Source organism: Charadrius vociferus, unplaced genomic scaffold, assembly GCF_000708025.1.
Source record: "Charadrius vociferus isolate BGI_N301 unplaced genomic scaffold, ASM70802v2 scaffold176, whole genome shotgun sequence".
NCBI lineage: Eukaryota > Metazoa > Chordata > Aves > Charadriiformes > Charadriidae > Charadrius > Charadrius vociferus.
Window position 1 is genome coordinate 937,480 of NW_009648961.1, and position 27,267 is coordinate 964,746.

A 27,267-nucleotide genomic window follows, 5' to 3' on the forward strand; every position below is an offset into this window, starting at 1 on the left:
GCTGAATAGAGTGAATAAAAAAAATGGGAAAGCCCTCTCTCTCCACCACTTTCTCAAAAGTATTTCTTCTACACCTGCACAGATGTAGGACTATATAAGCCTCCTTTTACTTAATCAACACCTCTAGACCAAGTAGTTGAAAAAAAAAAAATCAAAAAAAAAATCAGTCTGCTGCTGATTACAGCTGTTACAGCTGGTCTTCCTCTTCAATCTGTTGGGGCTGACTAGTACTTTTACATAAACTCTTCCTCATCTTCTTTTGCCTTAGTTCTTCTCTGTAATTGTACACAAAAAGGCTTGGGTCTTCATCGCACATTTTCCTGTATGTATTGCACAGATTTCTAAAGTGTGACATGGAGAGCTGAAAAGGACGCAGAGTTGGATCAACATTTGCTGTCATCATCAGCTGCTCTGTTCTTTTCAAACGTCCGTTTTCAGGAAACAAAGTCCTAAAAGGTGTGGGGAAGAGACAAATTCAAACAATTCAGTTTCCCTTAAGAATAGCAGGGTCGTCTTGGGAATTTACTTGATAGAGGTTTGCTATTAAGTATGTCATTATTTTAGCTCTGGCACTCTTAATATAGCTCATTATCTAGGCAAATGGAAACACGTAAGGGCCCTTTTTCTGCGAATGCAAACTGTAACAACATAGGAAAGCATATACATACATTGTACATTAAACACATACATGTATGTTCATATTTGCTAACATTAAAAAGAGCTTTGCATTTGGATACAGTCACAGAGCCTTCTTAGAATTAGCCTCGTATTTAGAGAGCAACAACAGATTAAACTGTGCAAAACAGATCAGATCCAAACCATATGACTTTCTTTCAGGCTAAGCGTGTTTCATTCCAATGGGAAAGATATTGTTATCGCTTATCATTAATACTGTAATTCCAATGCCAGAAAAAAAAGCCAAGAAGGAGGTAAGGAATATTTAATTATCATTCACTTTTTAATATTTATAACTTGGAGAATGTGCCAGGAGGCCTAGATTTTGTTTTCAGCTCTGTCACTGTTCATAGGTAGTCATATCAGTTCACTTACTCTGTGGCCAGATGCATTAGCACCTCTAGATCTCAAGTTCCCCAAATTTTAAAGCATAGTATTAGTTCAAATGATTTCTATGTCTCACAAAAATGCACGCTACAAAGCGCAAACTATTGAAAGTACTAGCTGACTAGCTCTTAGTCGCAGTAGTTCTCAGCCTACAAGAGGTCACAAAGGCAGAAAATTTGCACATGGTTCATGTGCATGTCTGAATTTTCAAATTATCTGCCTTTGTCATATATACATAAAACCTAAAAATGCTGTGCATCTAATACAGTAACACCCTCCCAAGCCTCGAGATGTTGGCTGGACAAGCTCGTCAGAAGGCTTTCTATAATAAGTGATAGTTGGCTCTTGGTGGGCAGGCAGAATACAAAGTTAAGAAAGGGTTTAAAATGACAAGAGAAGGATGGAACTTCTAGGAACAACCTGGTTTAATGTACATTCCACTCAAGGCTTTGGTCAAAAATGTCCCCATTAGTTCAGCATCTATCTCAGCAAGGTTAAAATGGATCTTTATTTTGATATCCCTCCCTAAGTTATTCTTGCCTTTGATTTGGTAGGTAAAAGATGTATCTGGAGCCAAAAATGTTTAATCACCTTTTATATATAGACTAAGAACTACCCTATAAATGTCTATGAGCAGCAACTCAAAATATTTTTCTTCATGGACTTAATAGTTCAATCTTCTATGCCATGTGTCTCTCTCAGATCACAGGATTTACACACAAATGTAAACTGATTCTATTACCTTGTTTTTATACTGTAAATGCAATAGACAGATAACTTGTAACAAACTTAATAATCTTATTATATAACAAAAACTGCTATTTTTTTTCAGGTCAGTTAAAGAATAAGAGGATTGTGTTTCTTAGCTGCACACTAGGGCTAAAGTATGATAAGCTGCTAGGGGGATACGTGACGTTCAAAAGTTCAGATTCCCCCTCCTTGCCTCAAAAGAATGTAGAGCAGTTATTAGCAATTTGAGATTACACAGTAGTCTCAGTTTTTAAAACTGGCAAAAATATTCCACATAACGTAGATATGTTGATTGCGCATACCTTGTGCTTATATTGTCAACTGAAACTGTTCTCTCACAAAAATACAACCCTGTGAATCAAATACAAACCTATCTAGAGTTTGGATACCTCATTTTCTAACCCCCTCCAAATGTATACTCAAACCTTAACACAGGCAGAATTTTAGGTCAAATGTCTGCTCTCCAGACGTCAGTGCCATTCACTTAAGCAAAAAAAACCCCAAAAACAAACCCAAAACTTGAGGCAAAATTCTATGGTCACCTTTAAAAAAGCGACACGTAGGGCTTGTAGTTCAGCAAGGTGGCATCCACCCTAATTCTGGACTGCGTCGGGACCAAAGCCATGCCCAGCAAAATTCAGCTGCAGCAGCACACCTCTAGTCCTAACAGCAGCTCCGTCACACGTTCTACAATGCTGAATGCTGGGTCTTCCCCACACCAAGTCAGACACGCGGCTATGCTAGCGTTTTAACAGCATCCTTGGCAAACAGACTGCAGGTTTCTCTCATCAGGTAGAGAACCCAATAAATTCCCTCAGTAAGACAAGGGGATTTTTAAAAAGTCAGTAAGAACTCCATAGAAGGGCAAGCACAGAAACAAGAATTTGACCTTTTGACACTATCCCCAAATAAGTAAAGTTTCCCACAGCTGATGTTCTCCCCCCTCTCGCTGCCATCTTTGGTTCTGTATTTTGAGACTTTCATTTTTTAACTCAACCAACAAATGCTGCAGTTTTTGCGGTTAGTGTTGGGGTTTTTTTTTTGTTTCCGAAACAAACTATTGGAAAGATCACCAAGTTATCCTAGTAATTTTAATAGCTTCAACTGCTCTAACAAAAATGCACAGTAATAATTATGTAATTACAGCAGAAAGAGATTCATCTCATAGTTTTGTCTCCAGAAACCATTCTGAAATGGAAAGATCTGATGAACTATGATGACAAATTTAAAAAGGGAGTAATAAAATCAAATGCATAGCTACAAGTCTTTCTCAACTGATTTCGTAGCTGGCACATTTACAAAACCAGTATCTGACGATTTTTCATTAAAGATCCTTACTCGAGTCCACGGAAGCAGTATTTTCTTCTGAACTGAAAAACACTTTGAACCACTTTTTCTACTAGCTCGAATGGCTGCTGTATCTTTGGTTGCACCAGTGGAGTGAAATGCACCACAGCCACATCCACCTATAAGGAAAAGACAGATAAATTTGAGTAGATATACTCTTCCGAGACATTATTTCTAACTTAACCGGTTAGACATCAGGAAACAGGCAGAACATAGGAAGACATTATTGTGACAGGTAATATAGCTGTGCAGTTAATAATGTCATAGTATTTGAATGTAAAGATTTGGCTTAACTTTCAAGGCCCTACAGAATTTTAGTCTGTCTTAGTTATCTACATATTTCCAATTAGTTCACATGCTATTACTACTTAGTACTTATTTCCCCATGGCACTTCCTCCATCTAGAGCAACTTCCATGTAATCTGTAAAGTAATTAGCACTTCGTTCTTCAGATCCTTCCACAAGACAATTCTAACATGATACACAAATTAGCCAATATTCAATATATAGGCTGAAGGGCAGCCAAAGAAAATTGGTATTATAATTAGAAATCAAACCCATTCCCTGTATGTTTTCTGTTGCTAGGGCTTTTCTAAACTGTAAGCCAAGGAATTACTTTTCAACATATTAAGATTTTAAAATTCTAGCCTATTTAAAGGAATGGTAGGTAGAAACAAGTTTGCATTCAGTTTAAGTGACCATACAACTCTATTTACACTGTGTATCGTAGTTCATCCAAAATTATATTTTAATGCTTCTACACAGATTGCTTTCAAGCTTGTTTTATTCTTTTATAATTTTAAAATCATCTTGGTTCACAGAAGGGTCACTTTCCCTGTGTCTGAAAACAGAATGAAGCAACATCATTCCTTCAATGTACATATATACATAAAACCCACATAAAATATGTCATGCAATTATAGAGATACTGTATTATACAGAAACGCCCTGAATTCAGACTTATGTATTGCAAAATACAGGCTGGGCTAAAAATCCAGTTCTGCACAACATTGAACAAAGCAGCTCATCTTCCAAACCAGATATTAACAACAATAAAAATGAAACATTTCTGTGGAGAAACACATTGAAAATTTGTACAATTTGTACAAGTACTGGTACTGAATGACGACAAAATTTTTAAGTGCCAGACTTCTAGAAATATTCAGTCTCTTATTAAAAAAATCTGCTAATACGATGGACAATCATCCGTCTTTTTGAAAGGTCTGAAATTGGCATTCATGGAGGCTGAGGGGAGACCTCATCACTCTCTACAACTATTTAAAAGGACACTGTAGAGAGGTTGGTGCTGGTCTCTTCTCACAGGTAATTAATGACAGAACGAGAGGGAATGGCTTCAAGCTCCGACAGGAACATTAGGAAAGAATTTTTCACAGAAAGAGTGGTCGGGCATTGGAACAGGCTGCCCAGGGAGGTGGTTGAGTCACCATCCCTGGATGTGTTTAAGAGCCGTTTAGATGTGGTGTTGGGGGACATGGTGTAGGGGAGAACTTTGTAGAGTAGGGTAGATGGTTGGACTCGATGATCCCAAGGGTCTCTTCCAACCTAGACAATTCTATGATTCTGTGATTCTATGATTAAATTGAAGACACGCTAGTTCTGACTAAAATCAAAGCACACTAAGCCCAAAAAACAGCTTCAGTTCACACTCTCAGTGTACCAATTGTTTGAGAAAACCCTAAAAGAATGCCAAGCAAGAGGTTTTTTTTCTACTGCTCTAACCAAACCTGCTCCAATTTTGTGGGGTTTTTAAAATCAATTAAATCATAGTAATCTCTGATGTGGACATATTCTTCTGGCATAAAGGTGCCGTCCATACATGTTGTACTTTCAGTGGGAACAGCTCAGCTGTCAAGTACATCTATTCACTACAACTGCTTCAGCAGCAGAGGTACTGTATTTGCTTTTAACAGAAATTATGAAATTCAAACATAAGTTTTTCATGTGGACAGAACTTACAAAGCTGAACGAAAATACTGGCTAAAGAAAGGAAAGAAAATACTTATTAATGGTGCTGATGAAAAAAAACCACAGGAAATTTCCAGCATTAGCACTGCTGATCTCAAGTATACGTTACAGATAGTGTTTTTTCTCTACTTTTCCACCTTTTCTGAAAGTTGGAGTCAAGAATAAGACAGAAAAAAATACTTAAATTACTAAAAAGTGAATACACAAGAACTTATTTAAAAATGAGGTGACAAAGAAAACCTGACACATAGAATCTGCAGTGAAATGCGCATAAATGTATTTTCCAAAGCAGTTTCTGAATTTCTCGTGTGTTGCTAGCTTCTACCCTTGCCACAGGTTGCTGCTATCTGTCAGGAAGACCACAGGAACACAGTGAAAATTTGTGTACACATTGTCAGAAAAGTTTATCTTTTTGAACAAGGCAAATACATACTTCACATGACCAACCAGCTCCTTGCACAGAAATACTAAGGGCTTATTTACACACATGTATGTTTATCTACGTTTTCGTCAAGAAATAAAACAAGGTACTTTCCCAACAAAATTAGGGATAAGAAAACCACCAGAGACCATTTGGGATCTCACAGTCATCTCAGTTTTGCAGAACTGCTTGTAAAACTGAGATATGAGGGCTCTATGGGAGTAGGAGCTGCAGCTTGAACAAAAATTTCTGAAGGAAAAGAAAAAACACAATCTAGATGCAGCGTACAGTTTAAGAGAAAAACAGCTCAATTTGCAATCTCAAGGCCAGTGGGCAATAATTTCTGCTTCTGAAACAAAACACAACACTTCTCAGCATTTGTTCCATTATAGACGCTGTTTTCTTTGGACCCCAGGAAAGCTGCCTGGTTACTATAGCAACAGATACAGGGGAAAGCTTTTCACTTGTAATTGGCCACTCCTTTAAAATTATACATGCTATTTTTCCCTAACCTTTTTAATATGCACAAAATAGAGAGTAGAATTATGAAAGCCAATGCAAAGTATAAAACAGCACTTAAAATAAACAAGTTAATTTGTGGATAATTTTATTAGTAACACTTTCCCACCCCCAAGTACGTTCAAAATATTTACAAAATAATACTCAATTCTTACAAAGTAATGAATACAAAAATTATTCAACCGATACATCCTGAACTGTCAATAGTGCAGCAATTATTCACCCCTTGCTCTTTAAGTGTATCAGTACAATGAAGGTTTATGTTCTAGTAGGGTAGGAGGAACACATGACAGAGTACAATTTAATTCAGAGAAGTCTGCTGCCTTGCTGATGAAATCAACATTCTAAATCAGAATAAGCTTAAATGAGACAATTTTTACTAATTGTCAACAATAAAGGTCTCATGATTGATAGGCAACACATGTATCTTGCAACAGGGCTCTTATTGAAAGCAAACCCACATATTCTTTTTCAAGCTGTAATTTATAGGGAACTGAAACCTAAGCAGAACATATTACAACTTCATTAAAACAGACCGCTTGAGATCCTACTAAGATAGTTCTAAGCCAGCACTTTCACCAACTACGTGTTCAGTACCAGCGTTTTAGCTGTCTACTACAGACAAATCTTAGGTCTAACACCAGATATGTGTATCTTGCAGTGATCTTGTTCTGATGTGAGGATTTCATTTTGGATCACTTCCAGCTGAAAATAACTACGCCACTGCACTAACAGCAACAATCTAATTCCTGTAACTTAACCCCATTCACACCAGGCTCACCAACAGGATCCCAGGAAACTAGAAGTCAGGTATACAACCTACAGGTATATCGCTGTTGCAATCAGCAAGACTTTTCTGCTAACTTCTTGATTTCACACACCAACTTGTTGCGGCCACTTCACTGATGTGCTGCAGTTACCATATAAGCTTTATTCCTTCATTCTTTTGTACAGACTCATACAAAGGCAAGAAGTTATAGGTTGACCTACAGGAGGCTAAGGCTATCAAGAAGAGATAAGCAAAACTTGTAGTTGAATAGAAATGTCCTGCTGTTCCAATTACAAATTAAAATAAATTGCATAGTTCTTTCTTAGGAAATTTAAACTCTTAATAAGATTATCTGTGATGAAAAAAAAAACACAAAAAACAAACCAACAACCCCCACACAACAAAACCCTCTGGCTCTAGCTCTCAGTTCAACTTAAATGAATCCTACCCTTCCCCCTTCCTAAACCCGTCAGCCTACAGAGTTTCTGGATTCTCAAAACTTTACTCCTTTTAATCACTGTTCACAGTTTTAATCATAGAACCTGGATATCATTATGTATTTAGGACTAAGGGCCTCCATGTGTTTTTCTCCCTAATCTCTTTGCTTTCCCTTACTGAGTGTTTGTCAAAGAAAACTCTAATTAAACAAAGTACTCCTTTATTCTCGGGTAGATGGAACTAAGAGAGCGAACAAACAGCAGTAATGCACTTGCTGTAGAGAAGAGAAAAAAAAACAACAACATTCCAAGAAATTTTGTTAATACATGCCAATGCAGTTTTATATGAGAAGCAATAGTTCCATTCAAGAGGAACTGCATTTTTCCAGGACATCTACAGCGAAGAAAACATCTCAGACCTCACATCCAGCAGTAAGTGTTACACAAATAATAATGAAACATAACTGTATTTTTTATTACACTTGCAGTGCTTATACTTGAATTTACCATTCCTTTAATTTGGTTCATCTCATTAAATGTAATGTATGGCTACCATTTGCAGTGGTTTGTGTTTATGTGTGAATATGCTGAAATTTTAAAAAGAAAGCAATGAAAAAGGTTAACTTAAGATCCTAATTAGCTGTTCCAGAATATGCTTTTGAATGAGTTTTGAGCTATCCAGGCATGTCAGTTCCTTCCGCAAAAGGAAGTTAAGCCATCTTTCCCATGTGCCCAATACAGCAAATGATATGTACTTGCCAAAGCAACTCTTCATGATCTGAACAAACTGAAGAGATTAGGAAATAGGCAGCTCTTTGAAGTAAGATTTTAAAAATTACTAGCTATTAGCATTCTCACCATAACTATATGCATTTTTAATATATATATACTGGACAGAGTTAGCACATCCGTGAACAATTACCTGAGCCAAGTACAATATATAAAATTAGAGGATTACTTGTTATGTAATGCCAATAAAGTTTGATAGCATATATATTGATCAAAACCTTGTTGTCTCATGTATAATGAATTGAAGTACAAGTACAACGCTGCAGATACTTTGTGTTCCACTTTATTTCAACTTTATACCCTATTATTACGGCTTTTCAAAATAATTCTAATGCTAAAGACCAATTTCAATATTATTGTTAATATTTAGATAGAATGTTTTAGAAAGCATAATCCAGACTGAGGACCGCCCTTTCTCTATCACTCTGATTAAAGACAAAACCTGCCAATTACACAGCCCCGCTCAAAAGGCAGGACACCATTTCTAATCCTTGGCACAGAGGTTTCAAACCATTTTTCTTCATCTGCTATCCCAACAGTCCAGCTGATTTAACAGCAACAGTTCTGTCTTCCCAGCTGCACAGTTATCACACTGCCTAAATGTTCTCATCTGTCAAATGAAATTTGACTCTTTAAGCACGACTAGCAGGGAGGTTTTTTAATGAATTTTTAAAACTGCGACTTCATGGCAAATTTGCGAATCATTTCAGACAGGTAAGTGATTTAAAAAAAATGCACTTAGACAACCGAGTTGTTCTTTATCAGTGCTAAAAAAGTATTTTATTTTGTAGACAAAAGCACATCATATTCAGTCTCATGACTTGCTCAATCCTGCTGCTCCAAGTCAAGGACTGAGAATCACTGACTGAAAAAATACTGATTCAGAAAAGTCACATGTGACTTGTGAAAATACTGCAAAAAATAAATTCAATCTTATTCTCCTTAAAAAAACCATTAAATTTGGCAAGAGTTATTAAACAAAAGAACAGACAATATTTAAGTAACTGAAATAAAGGGTTACCTTTAACCATACTTTAAACAAAAGATATTATTATCAATGTTCATTGTTATAAAATAGTCAACAGGAGCTGACTACAGCCATCAACACATTTAAGGAAGGTATTTTAAAAGTACAATATATTTTCCACCACAGTGTTTTTCCAAAATAACTTCTAATCTGCAAGTTTCTGGTGTTCCATTTACAATGTATATTTGTCTAGTAAGCCTGCAATCTGTATACTATTACCAAAAATAACTCCAGTAAAGTAAGTTTTGCTTGATGGCTTGTAATCATGTATGAAAGGGCAGCAGCTCCTTCTTACAAGCAATTCTAAAACACTGTCCATTTTGCCATCATTTATGTTCAAGTGCCTTGTGTACAGCTGCTCAGCTGCTCTCATCTGCTGCAGGGTCATGTTCAGATATTCATTCAGATAGCCCTAATTTTAAATGCAAGCTCTTTTTGTTTGCTGATTTCTTTTTCTTTCCCCCACGCACTTCTCCTCCCCGCCCCCACCCCGCCTCCTCCCTATTACACAGAGGGCTACAGCCTTGGCTACGAAGCTACCAACCAGTTACACCCGTTTACAAGAGAGAAACAGGCAGAGAAAAGGTGACAGCAGATAATCATCATGGCATCAGCAAGTCTACAGTTCTTTGCTTTTATTCTGGCTTTGTTTGGTGCTTTTGGAGACATCGCAGCTACCTTGCTACCAAACTGGAAGGTAAATGCAGACGTTGGTTCAAATATCATAACAGCTATAACACAGATGCAAGGACTTTGGATGGACTGCACATGGTACAGCACTGGGATGTTCAGCTGTACCCTGAAATATTCCGTTCTCTCCCTTCCCGTCTACATCCAGGCAGCACGGACCACCATGGTACTGTCTTGTATCCTATCAGCCTTTGGGATCTGCATCACTACAGTTGGAATGAAATGTACAAAGTTGGGAGGGGACCCCGATAGCAAAAGCCACGCTTGTTTTGCTGGAGGAGTCTGCTTCATTCTTGCAGGAATCTTTGGATTGGTACCAACATCCTGGTACACGAGAGAAATTATTTCAAATTTTCTGGACCAGACCATTCCAGAGAGCAGTAAACATGAACCAGGAGGAGCGGTTTATACAGGATTCATTTCAGCTGGGTTTCTGCTTATCGCAGGTGTGATCTTCTGCACTTCCTGTTTTAAAAAGCAGCAAGGAGCATGGATTTACCCTCCAGAACAGCACCATTTCCCATCCACAGAGCAGGAGAGCAACGCTGGTTACAACCTGAAGGACTATGTGTAAATACAGCTATTTCTATCCATTGAGGCTTTTTTTTTGGTGTTAGGCGTAGTTTGATTATTTCAAAGAACGTGTAACAGAGCACTTAACTTTTCTTACATCTGGGTTGCAATTATGTTTAAGTAAGGTATTTCGTTTATAGCGGCATCCACAAAAAGAATGAAGTAAGAAACAATGCTTAAGTCTGCTACAAGAGTACTTTTCTTCGCTGACTTTTCAAACCATTCTTTTTTACTTTCCAAGTAACATCTATTGAAGACAGACAAACTATATTAAAACATAACTGACAGTACAACTGGTGTACTGATGGCTTGTTACAGCAAAGATGCTTAAAAACTAACTGCTTTCTATTTAGCAAATTAGGCCATCAGTAACATGTGAAGTTTTATCATGTGTTTTTCATTTTTATCTTTATTTTAATTGTGATGCAAGGACAAAAAAACCTAACTGCTCTCTGTCCAAGAAGCCCAATTCAATGGTTTTTAAGTAACTGACACATCTGCCTTTGATTTTCAGTTGTGGATTGCCTTGGTAACTAAATTTCTTAAAAAAACAAACAAAATACAAAGAACACACACAAACCAAACTAAAACAAAAAATCACAACAAACACCCATAGCCCCAAACCTTAGATGCATTGTATATTCTGCATATCAGCCTGAAGAATCAGCAGTACCATTCAAATCATGCTAAAAATGACTCTCCCACCCCAAACTGCCACCTGCTGTGGGTTTCATTTATTATTGTTAAAGAAATGTCTACTGGGCATTCTCCAAGTGCTACTAATCTATCACTACACAAAGAACGTCAGATTTGAGGAGCAATACAACAACAGAAATGTAACCATGACTATGAAAACACCTGCAAACTGTAACACACAGGATACAAACTAAATATCTCTGTTTCAGAAAAATCTGGAAGCCTTGTGGCTTACACTTGCTCAAAGTATCTTTTTAAGAACTCAAATAACTACCATTTATTGTCTTCTGTTTCTGGCCTTCTAAAAGAACTTCAAGTCCTTTTAGTTATTCCAGTAGAGTCTGTTTCAGGCCCACTCCCATATATTCTATCACTGTAAAACGTAATATACAATGGTGATAAAAAGACAGCTTCCTCATTTAAATTTATTTTCTTAACCCCCTTGTTTTGATTAATAGTCTTAGATCCTTTAACCTTTTCTTTCAACACACAGATTTTGTTTCATATTGGTCATTGGCAGAGTATGTTCTATCTAAATGCTTCTGTAAACGAGAATCAAATTTGTTAATTTGCTAGCATAAGTAAGGAAATTAAAAGGGGATATGAATAGGCCTTGAAATTTAGAAATATGACAATGCTGGATGAGTCTTTCAACAAAACCAACTGCTATTATTTTGCATATTTATATACAACTTTCATTTCCCGTATTATTAGCCTGAAATTCACTAAAACAGTATAAAGGGGCCTTAACATTATATGTATAGTCCACTGCAGAAAGGAAGATCTTCTGTTACAGCATTTGAGAAAGTGAAATGGTTTATGCATCTAATACGTGAAGAGTCTTTATTCTAATATACAGAGACTGGAGTTACGTTTTGCTTGTATTACTACTGTTACGCAGCCATTTTGACTTTCCTATGTGTTCATCAAGGAATTTGTTTCCTACTAATGCTAGTATCAGCAGTTATTCAGTATTGCAGAGACTATGACCAAAAAGCCAGATTTCCTTTGCTTAGACAAAATGCTGTGCAGCACCATTCCATTCCATAAGCCACGTCTTTTACGTCTCAACATTCACAGGTATTGGTGAAATAATATTCGTGCATTGTGGAACTAAGTAAACAACTCAGTCCCAGAAACATACATTCCACCTTCAGTAAGGGGTTTGACATGACACTAAGCTGTGATCATTGCTATGCATGTGAATTAAAACTAACATTTGTAAAATAAGAACCAAAGGCATACAGAAGGCCATAAGAAAAATGTAACAATTGCATACTACGAGCAAAATGAAGTGTTCATTGGCTACACAAGCAGCAAATTGTTCTTCCTAAAACTTTATACAGAAGTACCTGAACTTCTTTGTATACCTATGGAAAAAAAAAAATAAAATCAAGCACTGAGCTAGTTCATTCACAATACGCTGCAAGAGCTTTCCAAGAAAACAAAGATTCTATAAGAAACAGTAATATCTAAAACCACATGCCAGTCTATGGCTAAAAGAATAGGGACAAAACAGAAGACTAAGCTACAACAGGAGTTCGAAGGAAACAAAATATAGTGAAAACAGATGCCAAGTCTGTCTGAAAAATTTGTAATTTCTGCTTTTGCAATATAAGCAATACTTGGTTTAAGTCAAAGAAATAAAAATATGCTTGCCTTTAGTGGTACTGCCTTTTTTTATTCAACAGAACACTGACTGTAGCATTTGCTTATACAAACCCATTTGTCACAACTCTTTGAGTTAACCCTCTCAGTCAGCTATGGCCTTTGCAGTACAGGCAAATGGGAATATCAGTTATAGCTTCTCAAATCTGGGACACAGTCTGCACAAGACTTTCAACTACACTAGATCTACTATGCCCTCAAATTGTATCCACCATTGAGAAACCAGCACCACAAAATTGGAATTTTGGCCTTACCAAACACTATTTAAGATATTTAACAGTGATACGACACCCTGAAATTGTTTTTCAATCAGTTAGGAGACAGGGGAAAAAAAAAATAAATCCAAAAATGTAAATCAAAAAATAAGATGTCTTAAGCATAGTCAATTTTCTTCACAACAGGCTGCTGTCACGAGTAATAACTTCATATTTGAACAGTTATTTGCTCAAAAAATACTAACAGAATGTTAATCATCAGAATATGCCCAGATAACAGCTTTAAAATTCACCACGATACGAGAGATGGAATGAAGTTTCTCAAGAGATACGAGTAAAAAGACCAAAAGATAGACTGTGGTAAAGAGAAAGGGAGATTTATTGATGAGCTGAATCAATCAGTTTAGGAGAAACTTTCAGAAGCTGCAAGTTCGTTTCTGAAACAGAACAGTAGATTTCCATGTGCTGTCAGGGGTAATAGACCCCCTTGGTGTCAGACACAAACTTTTACCGTAAAAAAAAAAAAAAAAAGTAGAAGATACATTCTTGTCCAAAATGGAAAATGCAGTTTAATTTATTTATTCTTGATTCCTGTAATCGCGATGGCTATTAATAAAAACCAGTGGTAGTAGATAAGAGGACAGCAAAGAAACCGTTCTCCTCTACTCACTCAAGAGCAGATAGAAAAGATTGTTACTTTTTTTAAGCAGGCAGTAGGATGTAGATGACAAAATGCTATAGCAAATAAGAGGGAGTTAAATATGCTAAAGATGAGTAAGGTGAAATGTAAAGATTATAGACACGGTAAAATTAGAGATCTTTGACAAAGATGACAAATTAAAAGCTTTTATTTATCAGCGTCTTTCAAAAGATCCATCAAATTTTCTAGGTACAATTCCCAAACTATTTATGAAAGCAAATTGTAAAACAGCAAGCTTTCCAAAGATGCTACAATCTTAGCAGACTATTCTGCCCTTAAATCAAATCTCCCTCTCAGAAACACCCAAAGCAGTACACTGATTTTGCAGATAGACTTGAAGGTCAAAGCCAAGTTCTGAGGAACAAAAACCGCAAGCATCTTCTTGAAGCAAGTATGCTTTGTCTACAGGTATATCAATCAGATTATTCCATAGCATGGAGATGTTGAACAAAAGCACCCAACTGTGTTTTGTACTCAAAATCAGATATATTGCCTGACTGACAAATTAACAAAAAATCCCAAAGAAATACATCAAACCTTACCTCTGGCTTTGGAACGAAGGCTTGACCTGGAATCACAAAACAGTTTTCAACAGTGCAGAGATGCTGAGACATGATGGACAGTCTGCTGAGCTGCTTACCTCCTGGATTAGCTGTAAGCCTCTATTGAAGAATCAAAACACGTGAATTAGTGAAACTGAACTGACCAAGCAGTCAGCTACCTAAAAGCTTGATTTTAAGTATAATCAAAGGCAAAGACAAATGAAAAAAAGAACAATTAAATGTTAATAACTCACATCAAGTTTATGCCCAGTTCATCTAGAATTCTTTTCTCCAATGTAGCAGCATTTCACTAATACACCATGCTACTTTACAACCCGAGTCCTGCAATCAAATGGTCATGGAAAGGAGCTCCTTGAACTTCTGCAGAACTTAATGAACATCAAAAGAATTTTGTATGGGCACAAGAGAAGACTAAAACTCTTCTGACTACTTGATTCAAAACAAACATAACATCAGCCGATAGCCTTCTCACATCCTTTCCTTCCACTGTTTCTGTATCAAATATTTTTTTTTTCTACTTCAAGATCAAACAAAGCTCCATAAAGTCAAAATCAGATAGAAAACTGATCTATGCGTAAAATTTATGCAAGGAAGTTGGACCTACTTTACATAAATTCAGAATACCTATCAAGAAGAGCATTTAATACTTAAAGCTTAATTTAGTAATTCTCTAATTTTCCCAAGAAATTTATTACAAAGAAAAATAAATAAAAAAATAAAAGTTGCCCGGATGGAGGTTTTCTACACTCTCATGACCTGGCAAGAAATATGTTCTGTGCATTTTGCTAGCACAAACAAGATTTAAACATAAAAAAGACCCAGTAAAATAAGTCTCAAATGATAAAAGACATTATACTAATTATGCAGAAATAAAATTTTGAAGATTCCTGTTCTTATTTACCACTATCTTAATAAAAAATAAATTATGAAAAGCAATTTGCGTATCTGGTAACATCTGTACATCATGTAGCTTCAGATGAAAATCATACTCATAAAATGCTGCCGCTCTTATTAAAACTATCCCTGAAAAATAAAATTAAGCATATTGCTGAAGTTTTACTTTTTTGTTTAAACAACTCTCCTGAAAGGCAGTTTAAGTATTAGCATCCAGCAAATAAAATACTTTTCAATGACTTTCCAGAATGAAAGCTCAGTGATTCTTTTTGCCCACGTCAGCATTTAAAACTATCTTCATTATTGTTTCAGAGGAAACTTATTAAAAAAAATAATAAAAATCTATCTGCCATCATTACTATTCTCTGAAAAAAAAAAACAGGCTGGGAAGTCTAACAATACAATCAGATATGCACTTCCTCAACCTCTGCAGTAGAAACGAAACAGACCTAATGACAACGCTTGTTGTCCTTCCAATGCCAATTCAAACAGGCCAGTCTTCACTTCCCATGAAAACAATCTAACAAGTGTCAGGTGGTTAGCTCCTGCTTCTCGGCTACAGAAGGGATAACTTAAAAACATCCTCTTCTGGGCAGTAACCACTTAACCCCAGCAGCAGGAACATACCTGTGTATGGCACTGCTCTACGCAAGGAACACAAAAATGCTGAGAATACACTTCTGTAACCGGACCTATTTTTGTAGGGTTTTTTCCCCCCTCAGTTCACAAAATTTTCTTTTTTCCTCCTTTTAAAATAGCATTTGAAACTGCATTGAGTCTACCATGCTGGAGGAGTTCAGCTAATTAGACAAGATTGTTTGCATTTACTATTAAAATTTTAGCAAGGCATGATGCAAAACGAAGATTCTGACGCCTAACCTGGAATACAATCAAGGTGGCGGTACTTGACATCTGTTTCAAAGATGCTCACTATCAACCGCTCTCAATGACTACCTCAGGAACAACTATTTGTTTTGTTCTTCACTAAGCTATACCATACAATTCCCCTTTTCATAAACGCGTATTAAAACGTTATCAACGAATCTGCAGAATCCATCATAGGAATTCACCTACATCAAGAATTAGACTGGCAAAGCTGATCATATAAAGGAATATTAAACACGTTAGTGCACAAGCCACTTTCCTCAAAACAAGGGGGGTTTTTTAGAACATAAGTATTTATATTTAACCTATATCAGTTACAAAAACATAATGGTAATTTTTCTTCTGTTTGCTGTATAGAAATCTGAATTATTTTCCACTTTATTAGCACCTTTTGCCTAGTTTTTTCTAAATAGACAGCAGTGTTAGACAAAAAATGGTTAAGTATTCTGCTCTTCTAACATGCTTGTCTTCTAGATATCTTCTAGATACCAGTTTAACACCCCACCTCCCAGCCTGCAGATCATATTGGCGGAGCAGTTCAGGTGAACTACTCTCTGCCCAGTTTTACTCAAAATTAGAGACTGACAAAGATCTTCTATTTAAACTGAAATACAACTCATTTTAATGGAAGTGGGCCAGGAAGTACCTGGCCTAAGTGGCAGATTTGAGGTGAAGCACTGAGGAATTTGTGGCAATGTAAAAATTCTTATCCACAAAGTAAGTAACAATTTTACAAATTTAAACTACAGAGACATCTGTTCTCATCAACAGTTTTAATCAATTTAATCAAATCACATCAGCACAGAGTGGTCTGTAGTAATAGGTCTATACTGACAGAACTCATGCCAATGTAGCTGTGCTACAAGGAAACAGAAGAGCAGGAGACCACCACCAAGAAAGGCAAAGGTATTTTCTGTCTCTTATACTAGCAAAAATGAACTTGACCACAAATAACACAGCATGTCGTTTTATTTTCTTACATTAATATCAAGTTATCCTAACTGATTATAAAGCACATAGCTCCATTTCATGACAGCATGTTACCCTTCTGCTAAAATCACACTATACACTCAGACTTTCTTCAGTATTGAGGCTTTTAGCTTAGAAACATCCAGTGAAGACATCAAACTTTGGAGTATAAGAAATCTTCCTTTCAAGAATATAAAGCAACAGATATATAAAATATAGTAGCAACTTATTATCTGCATTAGACTATTCTCTTTCCCGGTACTAAATACGCCTGTATATGCGAACTACAATGGTTAACTTAAGCAGCTTCAGAGGACCAGAAAAAAGACACAGATTTTGATTACCATCACTTCCCCTAATCATAAAAAAAAATAGCCTCTCTCAAATGAGTTTTTCATGATGTCAAATCGATTATGGAAACATAAACCAGAAACTACAAACTACTCTGTCTTCAGTGGACGATCTGTGTTTAAATAGATGTAAGAACAAGAATCAAGAGATCCCAGAATGTAAACTCAACAACAATTAACATTGATTCATTGCATGACCTTGAACAACGTATCATTCAATTTCCTAGTGTTTCTAACTTCTCAGCTTGCCAAGCACAAGGGACTTAAGAGTGCATGGTATTTTGCATCTCATTGAGCTATGCTGGGAGTACAAGCACTATAATCTGCATGTCACCAATGGCATATGCAGCTGGTTGCAGCTATATAAAGTACAGAGTGCATTTATGCTCTCACTCAGCGCTAGGCCAATTTTTTCACTGCTGTCACAAAACTTTGCATCTTACCCATCATCACTTTGCATTTTACATCATAGTCCATTAGCCTTATTTTGCAATGAGGTATAATCTCAAATGTAATTAATTCCTTTTGGAAAACAGATCTGGATTTTTCAATGCCTGAAACCACATGAGCTGAGAACTGAATTAAGAAATCTAGCTTACATCACACTAAATGTTTGTCCCTGGTGTCCTCTAGAGCCACCTACTGGAACTACTTCAGCACGTGTCTTGAATGCAGATCGCTGGGCTAGAGTAATGACAGGACAATATGGTTTTCTATGACCCCAAAAATGACAGCAGACATGCCACTTGCATATACAATTATTACTAATTTACATAATGAAAAAACCCCTAACCCTAACCACAAAATTTTCCTATGAGAATTTCTACTTCGAAGATTAAAATTAAAACAACATACACATTTAGGCTGCACACGGAAAACCAGCTATTTATGAACACTGGAGTAATCAGATGGAAATTCAGTTTTCAGACTGATGTGCAATTCCTTTTTCTTCTGCTTTTTTTTTTTTTTTTAAAGCAAGCAGGATGCTGGTAAGGCGCCATACTGAGATGCTGGTAAGAAGCCATACTGCTTGCATAAATACAAAGCAAAAAGTTTTCCAGCCTCTATGTTATGATATGTCTCAGGCAATAGCAACAGAAATAAACTGTTAAGTCCGAAAACATTGTGGAGTAAGTCATCCTAATATCAGCTGATCTAGAATTAACACTACTACATAGCAGATCACTTTGGCCTTCTTTGAGAATCTAACTATTGAGACAAAGCAAAATCTCAAGTTTCCTCTTGGACCTGCTGTGACAGAACTTAAATGATGCCTTTTTACACATGCAAGACTGGCAGCAATCCAGTAATAATTCTGATATCAAGTCTCACTCACAAAAGCCAGAGTTAGTTGCCATGGTCTTGACAGAATACTCCCTGTGTTTTAAGTGTTTAATCACAACTGGAAATAATGCTAAACCTGCAATTTTTCCTTATTTCAAGGAAGGTGTATTTTTAAAAATATATTTATAATTAAGAGGGCAAAGGAAATAACTTCGAGTGTATTTCTCAAAATGATTGAAAGGTAAGTAAAACCAGACTGGTGAAATGGTGCATGAATGACTGTGAGAGGAGAAAAACAGTTAAAAGACAAGAGTGCTGTGGAATCTATTCATGTCAAAGAAATCAGATTCCAGAAAAGAACAGATTAAGTACCTCAAGGAAATATAACCCCCCATCAGAAATTAAAAAAAAATAAAATTATGTGCCCTGAAAGGATCAGAGCAGACGATTAACTCAACATTAAAATTGATAACCTACAGCCCCATAAACTAAAATTCGAACCTACTCTTTCCTCTCTTTCTAAAGCCAAATAAGATTGGGTTTGTACTTTAAAACAAAAGACTGCATGTGAACAGAGATTTGTTCAATTTAACATCTTTAAAATTTTGGGAAAACAGTAACATCTTACCTCTGCAACTTCCTTCTGAAAAGTCAATGTCATCTGTGTCCTGCCATAAATGAAAGGTCCATCCTTTTTGGAAACATTTTCAAGCCATTTGATGATTAGAGGAGTTGAAACACTGAAGGGCAGATTCCCAATGATATGGATATCTGGTGGCTCTAGTAACATTTGATGGAGAAAACCCAACTGTTAAAAAGTTTTGGATAAGATTTTGCCAAGAACAAGTAAGTAAGAAAGATATGCACATATCAACCTAGACTTTTAGATTTTTACCCTGCTATGCCAAAATTATGCCTTTCCATTTATACATGTCTTACACTGACAAAACTGTTACTATTCTCAGTAATTAGTTGGAAAAAAGTGGTTAGGTTTGGTTCTCATTTACATTTGAATAAATCACTAGCTTTCAGCTGATTTTCAGCTGATCGGTAGATTTCAGCTGAGTTACTCCAACATAGCAAAACTGTAACAACAGCAAAACTACAACAGCGTTTCCATGATTTTAAACTATGACTATTTGGCACAGAGTAAATAGCCACACTCATCCTTCTGTCCAACACATTCCTCCCAGGGGCTTTCTAATGAGTCTTCACAATTCCCAAAACAATCACCTAGCTCAAACGGAGCAGAGCTCTCCTTCTCTACACAGTCCTCTGAAATCAAGAGGTCTTAGAGCAAGTACGAGACTTAGCCGTAAGAAGTGATATGTATTGTTCAAATATGTATTGTATCAGTATATACGTGCTGTACAACACAAAGCAGGCATTTCATTAGTGGGGATCTTAAGCAGGAGTACAATCGAAACAAACAAAAGCGTGTTGTCGTTTCTTAGATACTACAGCATTTAATAAGATGAATAAGACATGATAATATCAAATTCAAGCTGGTTTTCTGGCACACTTTACTTATTATGCACTTTTTAGGCTGTGGCATTTCTGGCATATTTCTGATATTATACATACATCAGAGATGGTTAAGTGTTTTTCTGAAATCCACCAGCCTTTCAGATTTTCATATAGCAATAACGCAGCAGAAGTATATTTTACCTCTAAATAGTTAGCTCCAAAGACAACAATGACTTATATGTATGTTCAAGACAGGTAAATTTTTAAAGACTGTGCTACACCTTCATACGTGCATTTGCTCATCATTTTGTTTTGTGAAGAACTTACCTTTTGCAACAAGGCAAATACAGCATGGAATTTTTCAAGATGAACATAACGTGTGGCATAATCTTTTATGTCCTAAGTCAGAAAGCAGTTTACTGTTCTTCAGGCACTACAGACAGTGATTTTACCTTAAATTCAGAAATTTGGAAAAGAGGCCTAGGAGGTCATCTCTGATTTATCTAATACTATAACATAACTTCAAAGGGAGGTGAAATTGAGTCCAGTGACAACCTCAGATGAAAAAAAGTATCTCTGTTTAGATTCCACTTTTGCTAAAGATATGCAGCTGAAGCCAGTGCAATGAGTAAATTAAATTTTTGAGGACAAATTGCCTAAAAGTTTCAAAAAAAATTACAGAAATTTCTTCAGTGGAACTAGAGCAGTAGTGGCTTCTGGCTTCTTCAAAAAGAGGAAGAAGCTGGGAAGAAAGTATATAATATGATTTGCTTTTATACTTTCCATGGGTCGTTATTGTACAGTTAAGACATGCTATGGTTAGTAACTGCAAAGCTCCTCAATAATGTTGACTAAGGTGAATGTCACACAAATTCCATTGCTTTATCTTAGAAGAGGAATAGGATTCTTTGTTTCCTTCTAGAAAGGAAGAAAGTTAGCTCATCTCTCTCCTACCTTCAGAACGTACCAGAAGAGAAAGAGAAACACCAGCACTGAGTGAACTCCCAACTATATCACCACACCTAAGACTAACTCAGAAGCCTTAAAAATGAAACATACCAAACGCAAATACTAACCATCCTCCCAGTTCTTTTTTAAGTGCTTTGGAAAAGCCTTCTCCATTTTATATGTCAGAATATCTCCATGAACAATGCGTACTTTTCCTGGAGCTGCTTCTGATAACATCTGTTTGTAAGCAAGCAAGCAGAATTCACAGTGAGTATTAACCAAAGTGATTTCCAGCTTCAGCCACAGCAAGAATGAAACCATTGCTATATGTTTATCTTCAATATACAAAAAAGCACAATAGCAGTTAAAACTGAACACTGTTAGTAAGTATTTACCTCCAAAAAAATGAACACTAACAAAAAAATTTAATGAGTGATTCTGTAAATGCTTACTATTCACAGCTGTAGAATTCTTAATATGGAATTTAAACCTGAAAATACTGCTCTTCAACACAGAACAATTAACAAACCCTGGGCCACTAATAGGACCCCACCTGATCTATGTAATAATGCAAGCAGCAGTCTTTAGATCCATTACCTATGGAAACAAGGCTCATATTGTTTATTCTGTCTCCCCTGTAGCTGTAGGGTCTATTATACAATTTTAGCCATATGTGATACAAGGCTGCAGAAATATTCAGTCATTTTTTCTTTTACATAAAAAAGGGGGGAAATATTTTTTCTTTGACATAAAAAAGGGGGGAAATACTCCCTGCAGTAGTCTGAACTCACACCATTAGAAACCAAGGAGTTCCCAAAAATGAAGGAATGAATATCTAGCATTAGAGAAAATCTCAAAAATTCCTATCTTGTTAGACATTACAAAATCCACTCTGTTGCCAGTTTCTCCATCCCACTTCTGCAGCTTATCTAGTATTTAATAAACACTGAAATGCAAACTCAGAACCAGCTGTAGTTTGATGACCAATTCTTTCATTTCTGGTATCAGTTTACACAATCAAAATTAGTTACGTTTTTAGTATTGTACGAATCTTTTCTCTTACAATATGAAACTATGCACAAACAGCATAATTCAAAAGCAAAGTCTACTTTTACAAAGACTGCATTTGGGGATATTTATTGTTCCTAAGTCAGAATAATGAAAAACGTCTTAAAGAACAATTCTGCTTTTGCACAGAAATCCAAATCCATAAACAGTTAAATGCTAGTGGCTTAACTGCCAAAATAAACTGCTCACCATTGTTAGTTTCACCTTCAATCTAAATCATATTAATATGCTCAGGGTCACAAACAGCTTTCACAGGTCTCTGAGCCCAAGGGAAGTGCTGCTTTCTCATACTGCTCACAAAACGTCTGCATGATTTTTTTTTTGTTTGATGTCAAAACATCTAAATTCTGTGAGAGTATTAAATAAATCCTTAACTAAAACCTAAATGTTCCTACATGTTTTAAGTGCAATTATTTCCAACTTGAAAAAAATAAATCTAACTTAGTTAACAGATTTTTCAGCATAACACTAGCAATTATACTGCATTCAAATTTACTGATCTGCCATTTGTCAAATCTTTCTTTGAAGCTGCTATAAATGCTATAATAGGATGAAAGATAACGTAAGAGCAATAAAGTTAGAAAACAGCATAAGAGGAAGTAGACAGCTGACTACACAATAATGGATTATTAACACATATTGTTTAATAATGGTTTTAATGTCAAGAGGAGTTTGGGTGTTTTTCAGTATCACACTTAACATAATTGAGAACTGCATTAATTTGTGAGCAGAAAACCACAGTTGGACATTTCTAATCTGAAATAAAGACTCAGAAACCTTCTCTAATTTAAGGCCAATGTGTGCACCTAACACAGTTCTAGGAGCTCTTGTGCTCCAAGCACATGAGCCAAGTATTCTCCATCGCACAGATTCTCTTCTTCTCTTTGGTTCACAACCAAAAGGGCAGGAGGAAAACATAAAGGGCATAGTTTAAAAGATGAAATGGTGCTCCTGGAAGAATTCTATATTCAATTCACTCTCTTGTTGAGAGCACCCTTTCTCTCCTCATAAGTCTTTCCAGCCTAACAACTATTAGGGCATATGGCATAGGGAGGTTGGGACTCTTAAAGAGTGAGACAGAACTGAGAGGTTTTCAGCTTGTGTAACTGTTGCTCTGTACACATATGTTCTTCACTATATTTCAGTTTTGCAGTAAAGAGGATTCCAACTTCAGTCTTCTGATAGAGATCACAGCCTGAAACACAGCTAATGAAAAATGCTGTATGCTTTATGTCAGTGATTTTATAAGTATCTAAAGAGACATTTTTAAGTAACAGTCCCCGACTGTTATTTTAATGTCTGACATTTTCTGTTATTCAGATATCAACCCTTTCATGAGCATTTGGTTTTGATAGAGCCTTTAATGGAAAACTAGAAAAAAATAGGCATTACAACCCACATTATCACAAAAGAGATTAATTCTGTTATGTATCATATTTGGAGGGGAAAAAAACAACACCAAATTTAACACTAATGGATGCAATGTATTTCTTGTTCATTCACATCCACCGTTATTGAGTTACAGCATCTTTATATTCAATAACCTCATTCTGACATACTTATATCTACTATGAAGAGGTTGCTAATGAATTATAATAACTAATGTTAATTCACTTGAATAGTAAAGATGATTACATACCAAAAGCTCATAATAGACCCTGGAAAGTATACTTTTATTCAGAGAAATCTATTGCAGTGGCTTCATTTTTGAAGACCAGAAGTATTGTCTTAAGTACTTAAAAAACTCAGTTAACTAAAGTAAGTATCATTTAATCTCGTATTCTCTCAAATCCCAAAACAGTTCTTAAAATTCAAAACAAAAATGCAGATTTGCCACCACTCAATAAAAGTGAAAACATGAAGTTTCCATACTTCATAAGATAAAGGTGGCATACGGTAAACTATCAGTGGCTAACCACAAAAAGTCAGTTACAAGCATATTCAAGTGTAAAGATATGTGCAGTTTCTTTTGTAACTTACATTGTTATCGTCCTACAAAGAGACGGTATCAGTTCTCAAGTGAACTACCTATTTATTTTCACTGCTGCTTTACTATAGAAGACAAAGAGTAATATAAGGAAAACCCTTTGAATTGCTATGATTTGAGGTTGAAGAGGCACAAGAAAACAGTCAAATACAAAGAGATTTCGGACTCTGTTTTTCTTGCTAGATTTATACAGCCAAATTCCATAAACATGCAAACTTAATAGCAACAAGTACACGGTATTTGAAAAATGTCACAATGACTTGTGAGCTTATAACAACTTCAAAAGAAAGGAACGAAAGTTTAAGTGTGGTGGGGTTTTTTTAATATGTAAAATAAATGCTTACTTTAGTCTTCTATTCTGGATGTTAATACACATTGAACTATGTTAACTGGAGATGTATGTTCACAATTTTATAAGCTTTAAAGCATAATTATTAGGATTAAAATGAAAAATAAGAACAAAGGACATTACGTTCAGCCTTCAAACTACTATTTCACCTGCATGGATAGACCTTTAAAGAACCTGACACATCTCAACCTGAAAAAGAACAGGCAGGCCTCAGCATTAATTCAGTTGCAGAATCAGGTCCTGAAGAGCCAATGGGTATTTAAATGAAAACTCATATGAGAAAGCAGGAACAATTAATTGCTATACTGTGTATTTTCATCTTCAAGCAAATGATAGCTCTGATTTAAGCCAAAGAAGCAAAACCTATTTTCAATGCTGAGATCTCAACAAAACACTCAGAACCTTTCTGGGTTTTTTTTGAAAATGTTCTTATTCAACGTTGTCGACACATTTATACAAACCATTCTCCAGACGGTACCTGCAATCCTGGAATAAATCGAGCATCTTTTTCAATTAAAAGGAGTTGTTCAACACCAGCACTAAGAATGGATCTGGTAATACCTCCTGGCCCAGGGCCCACTTCGCAAACATAGGCATTTTTCAGCTCACCAGCTTGTCTCACTATCTTGTCTGCAAGACACAAAGAACATACTAAGCCTTTATTCTCCAAATGATCCAGCTTACTAAGATAAACTCATTGTTTATTGTTAAAGCACAAGTGTGCTTATCTCAGAACAGACACAAACAGTGACACATTCCAGTTAAATGATCACACGCCTGCCAGACTGCACAGAATTCAGATTTGTTTCATACTACAAGGTATGCTCAACTGTTTAAAAAAGACTATTTCCAGTTTAATGGCTTTAATATACATTGTTGCTCATTACAGAATCTAAGAAAGAGAAAATTATCATCTTTAAACTAGGAGTACTATTCTCCTCCTGCAAGTAAGCACTTCTGCTCAACACCTGAAAGTCTTCCTACTTATCCTTATAAAGGTGTTTCAATACAGTACCTCTGTTTCAAGGAAATTTAGGAAGCAAAAATGATACAGTGAAGCTCTACGAAGATTACAGTATGTACAGAGCAATTTTATGAGGGAGGAGATGGAGTAAAGTAAAAAATGGAATATTGGCAACTGGTAGTTACAGAAAGTGAGGCAGCTGAAAGATAAGGAGAAAATACCTGTACCTAAGTGGAAGGATACAACACTGAAAGACATTACAGCCAGGAAAGAAAACAGATTAAGGATTGAAAAAGAAATAAAATAAGGATTAAAAATGTAGCTAACAAAACAAAGAGATTCTTAGGAAGCATGAAGAGAGGGATGCTGACAGAAATTATGCTGCACACTCCATAATTTCTTAAGTGTGCAATAAAACCACGAAATATCTGAAGACTTGTCTATTTATAAGGTTTTACTAAATGCATGCAGATATTTTTATTTCAAAACTCCAGTTATTCAGGTAGTGGAACAGAGTTTCATGTTCATGTCCTAAATCTTTACCAACCTGAATCATCAAATGTAATCAAATCATCAGCTACATGAAGCTGCACTGCATTTATTACTTCAAAACCCAGCCACCACTAGGACAGTAAAGAAAACCCACCACTGATTGAACAGAGACAACTTTGTCACCCGTTGCTGACGTGAGGCTGGAAAAAATTGAATTGTTCAAAACAACGTAACTGGTTCAAAAAAGCTGCAATGTTTCTGATAAACTGAAACAAATTACCTTCCTAACCACAGTATATACTAAATTAAACTGCACAATGAGTTACAGTACCTTCTATGATACATAATAAACTGAAAAAAAATACTCATTTTTGAATCAAACTTATAAAATAGAATAGTACCTGCATGGTAAAAGTATTACTAAGGCTTAGATTTTTGTGTTTCAATCAATAACCCATATTTTATATAGGAATATAGTTTCTATCTAAAAATTACTCTATAATTTATAAAGACACACATTTCTAGGAATTTACAAGTAGAATCAATTCATCTAAGCTAAAACTACTTTTAAAAGACGTTTTTAAAGGTTTACCATTGAGCTGTCATGAGTTTGACAGATGTAATCATGCAAACATCATCTCCTTAGCTAGAACCTGGATTGTGAAGAAAACTGGGATACATGTTTTACAGTAGCTAAAAATATTAGAATAAAATATTTAACCTGTCAATCGCAAATCCAGTAGAAAGTTCTGGGAAAGTTGTTTCTGTGCTTTAAGGCGAAAGAGCTTAATAATCTCTCCAACAGTTGGCAGGGGAGGCAGATGGAAAGCTGCCGCCTTTCCTGGAACAGCCATAAGACAAATCTCTTGTTCCTTCCTCCTACAGAGACATTGAAAAGATGATTCCAGTATACAGAATAAATTCTAATATACTTAATATTAGAAACGCTACTAAGTTTACAAACCAAGATATGATTTACAAATCATTACACAAGTGCTGAACTTTAAACATCAGTATTTTGACTATTGTATGCAGTGCTTATGCTGGGCACGTGTTTGTGGGATTGGGTAAATCTCCTTCTGTAGCTTTGCCGAAACATCAGGTAAAACAAAACCCTCTCACAATTGTTCGAAGTCAATCTTTCATTACATTAGAAGAGAATCATTAAGGATAATCTCCTTGAATTCATGGCATCGCATGAAGACAGAACATATTTAATTAAAGTGTCCGTGAAGAAGAATTAGAAGATTATTTTTATCCCCCACACGCCGCCTTCGCCCCTTTCTGTTTTGGTGGCCTCACGACAGGGACCGATGAGGAGGCGGGCAAAGCCGTGGAGTGGCCAGACCAGCGGGGGGAGGGGAGCGGAAACGACCGTGCAGCGCAGACGCCATTTTA

General features: G+C 36.0%; 2 protein-coding genes across 2 annotated transcripts; one reads left to right on the forward strand and one right to left on the reverse strand.

Moving 5' to 3' along the window:
* Positions 1 to 187: 187 nt before the first annotated feature.
* Positions 188 to 26,723, reverse strand: TFB1M (transcription factor B1, mitochondrial). Its single transcript, XM_009887610.1, has 7 exons — positions 26,591 to 26,723; positions 24,892 to 25,043; positions 21,138 to 21,246; positions 19,223 to 19,374; positions 14,192 to 14,311; positions 3,151 to 3,278; positions 188 to 449 (listed from the first exon to the last, which is right to left on the reverse strand). The coding sequence occupies exons 1-7, from the start codon at positions 26,721 to 26,723 to the stop codon at positions 188 to 190; spliced, it is 1,056 nt and encodes a 351-aa protein (XP_009885912.1).
* Positions 9,712 to 10,371, forward strand: CLDN20 (claudin 20). Its single transcript, XM_009887609.1, has one exon. The coding sequence runs from the start codon at positions 9,712 to 9,714 to the stop codon at positions 10,369 to 10,371; it is 660 nt and encodes a 219-aa protein (XP_009885911.1).
* Positions 26,724 to 27,267: the final 544 nt, after the last annotated feature.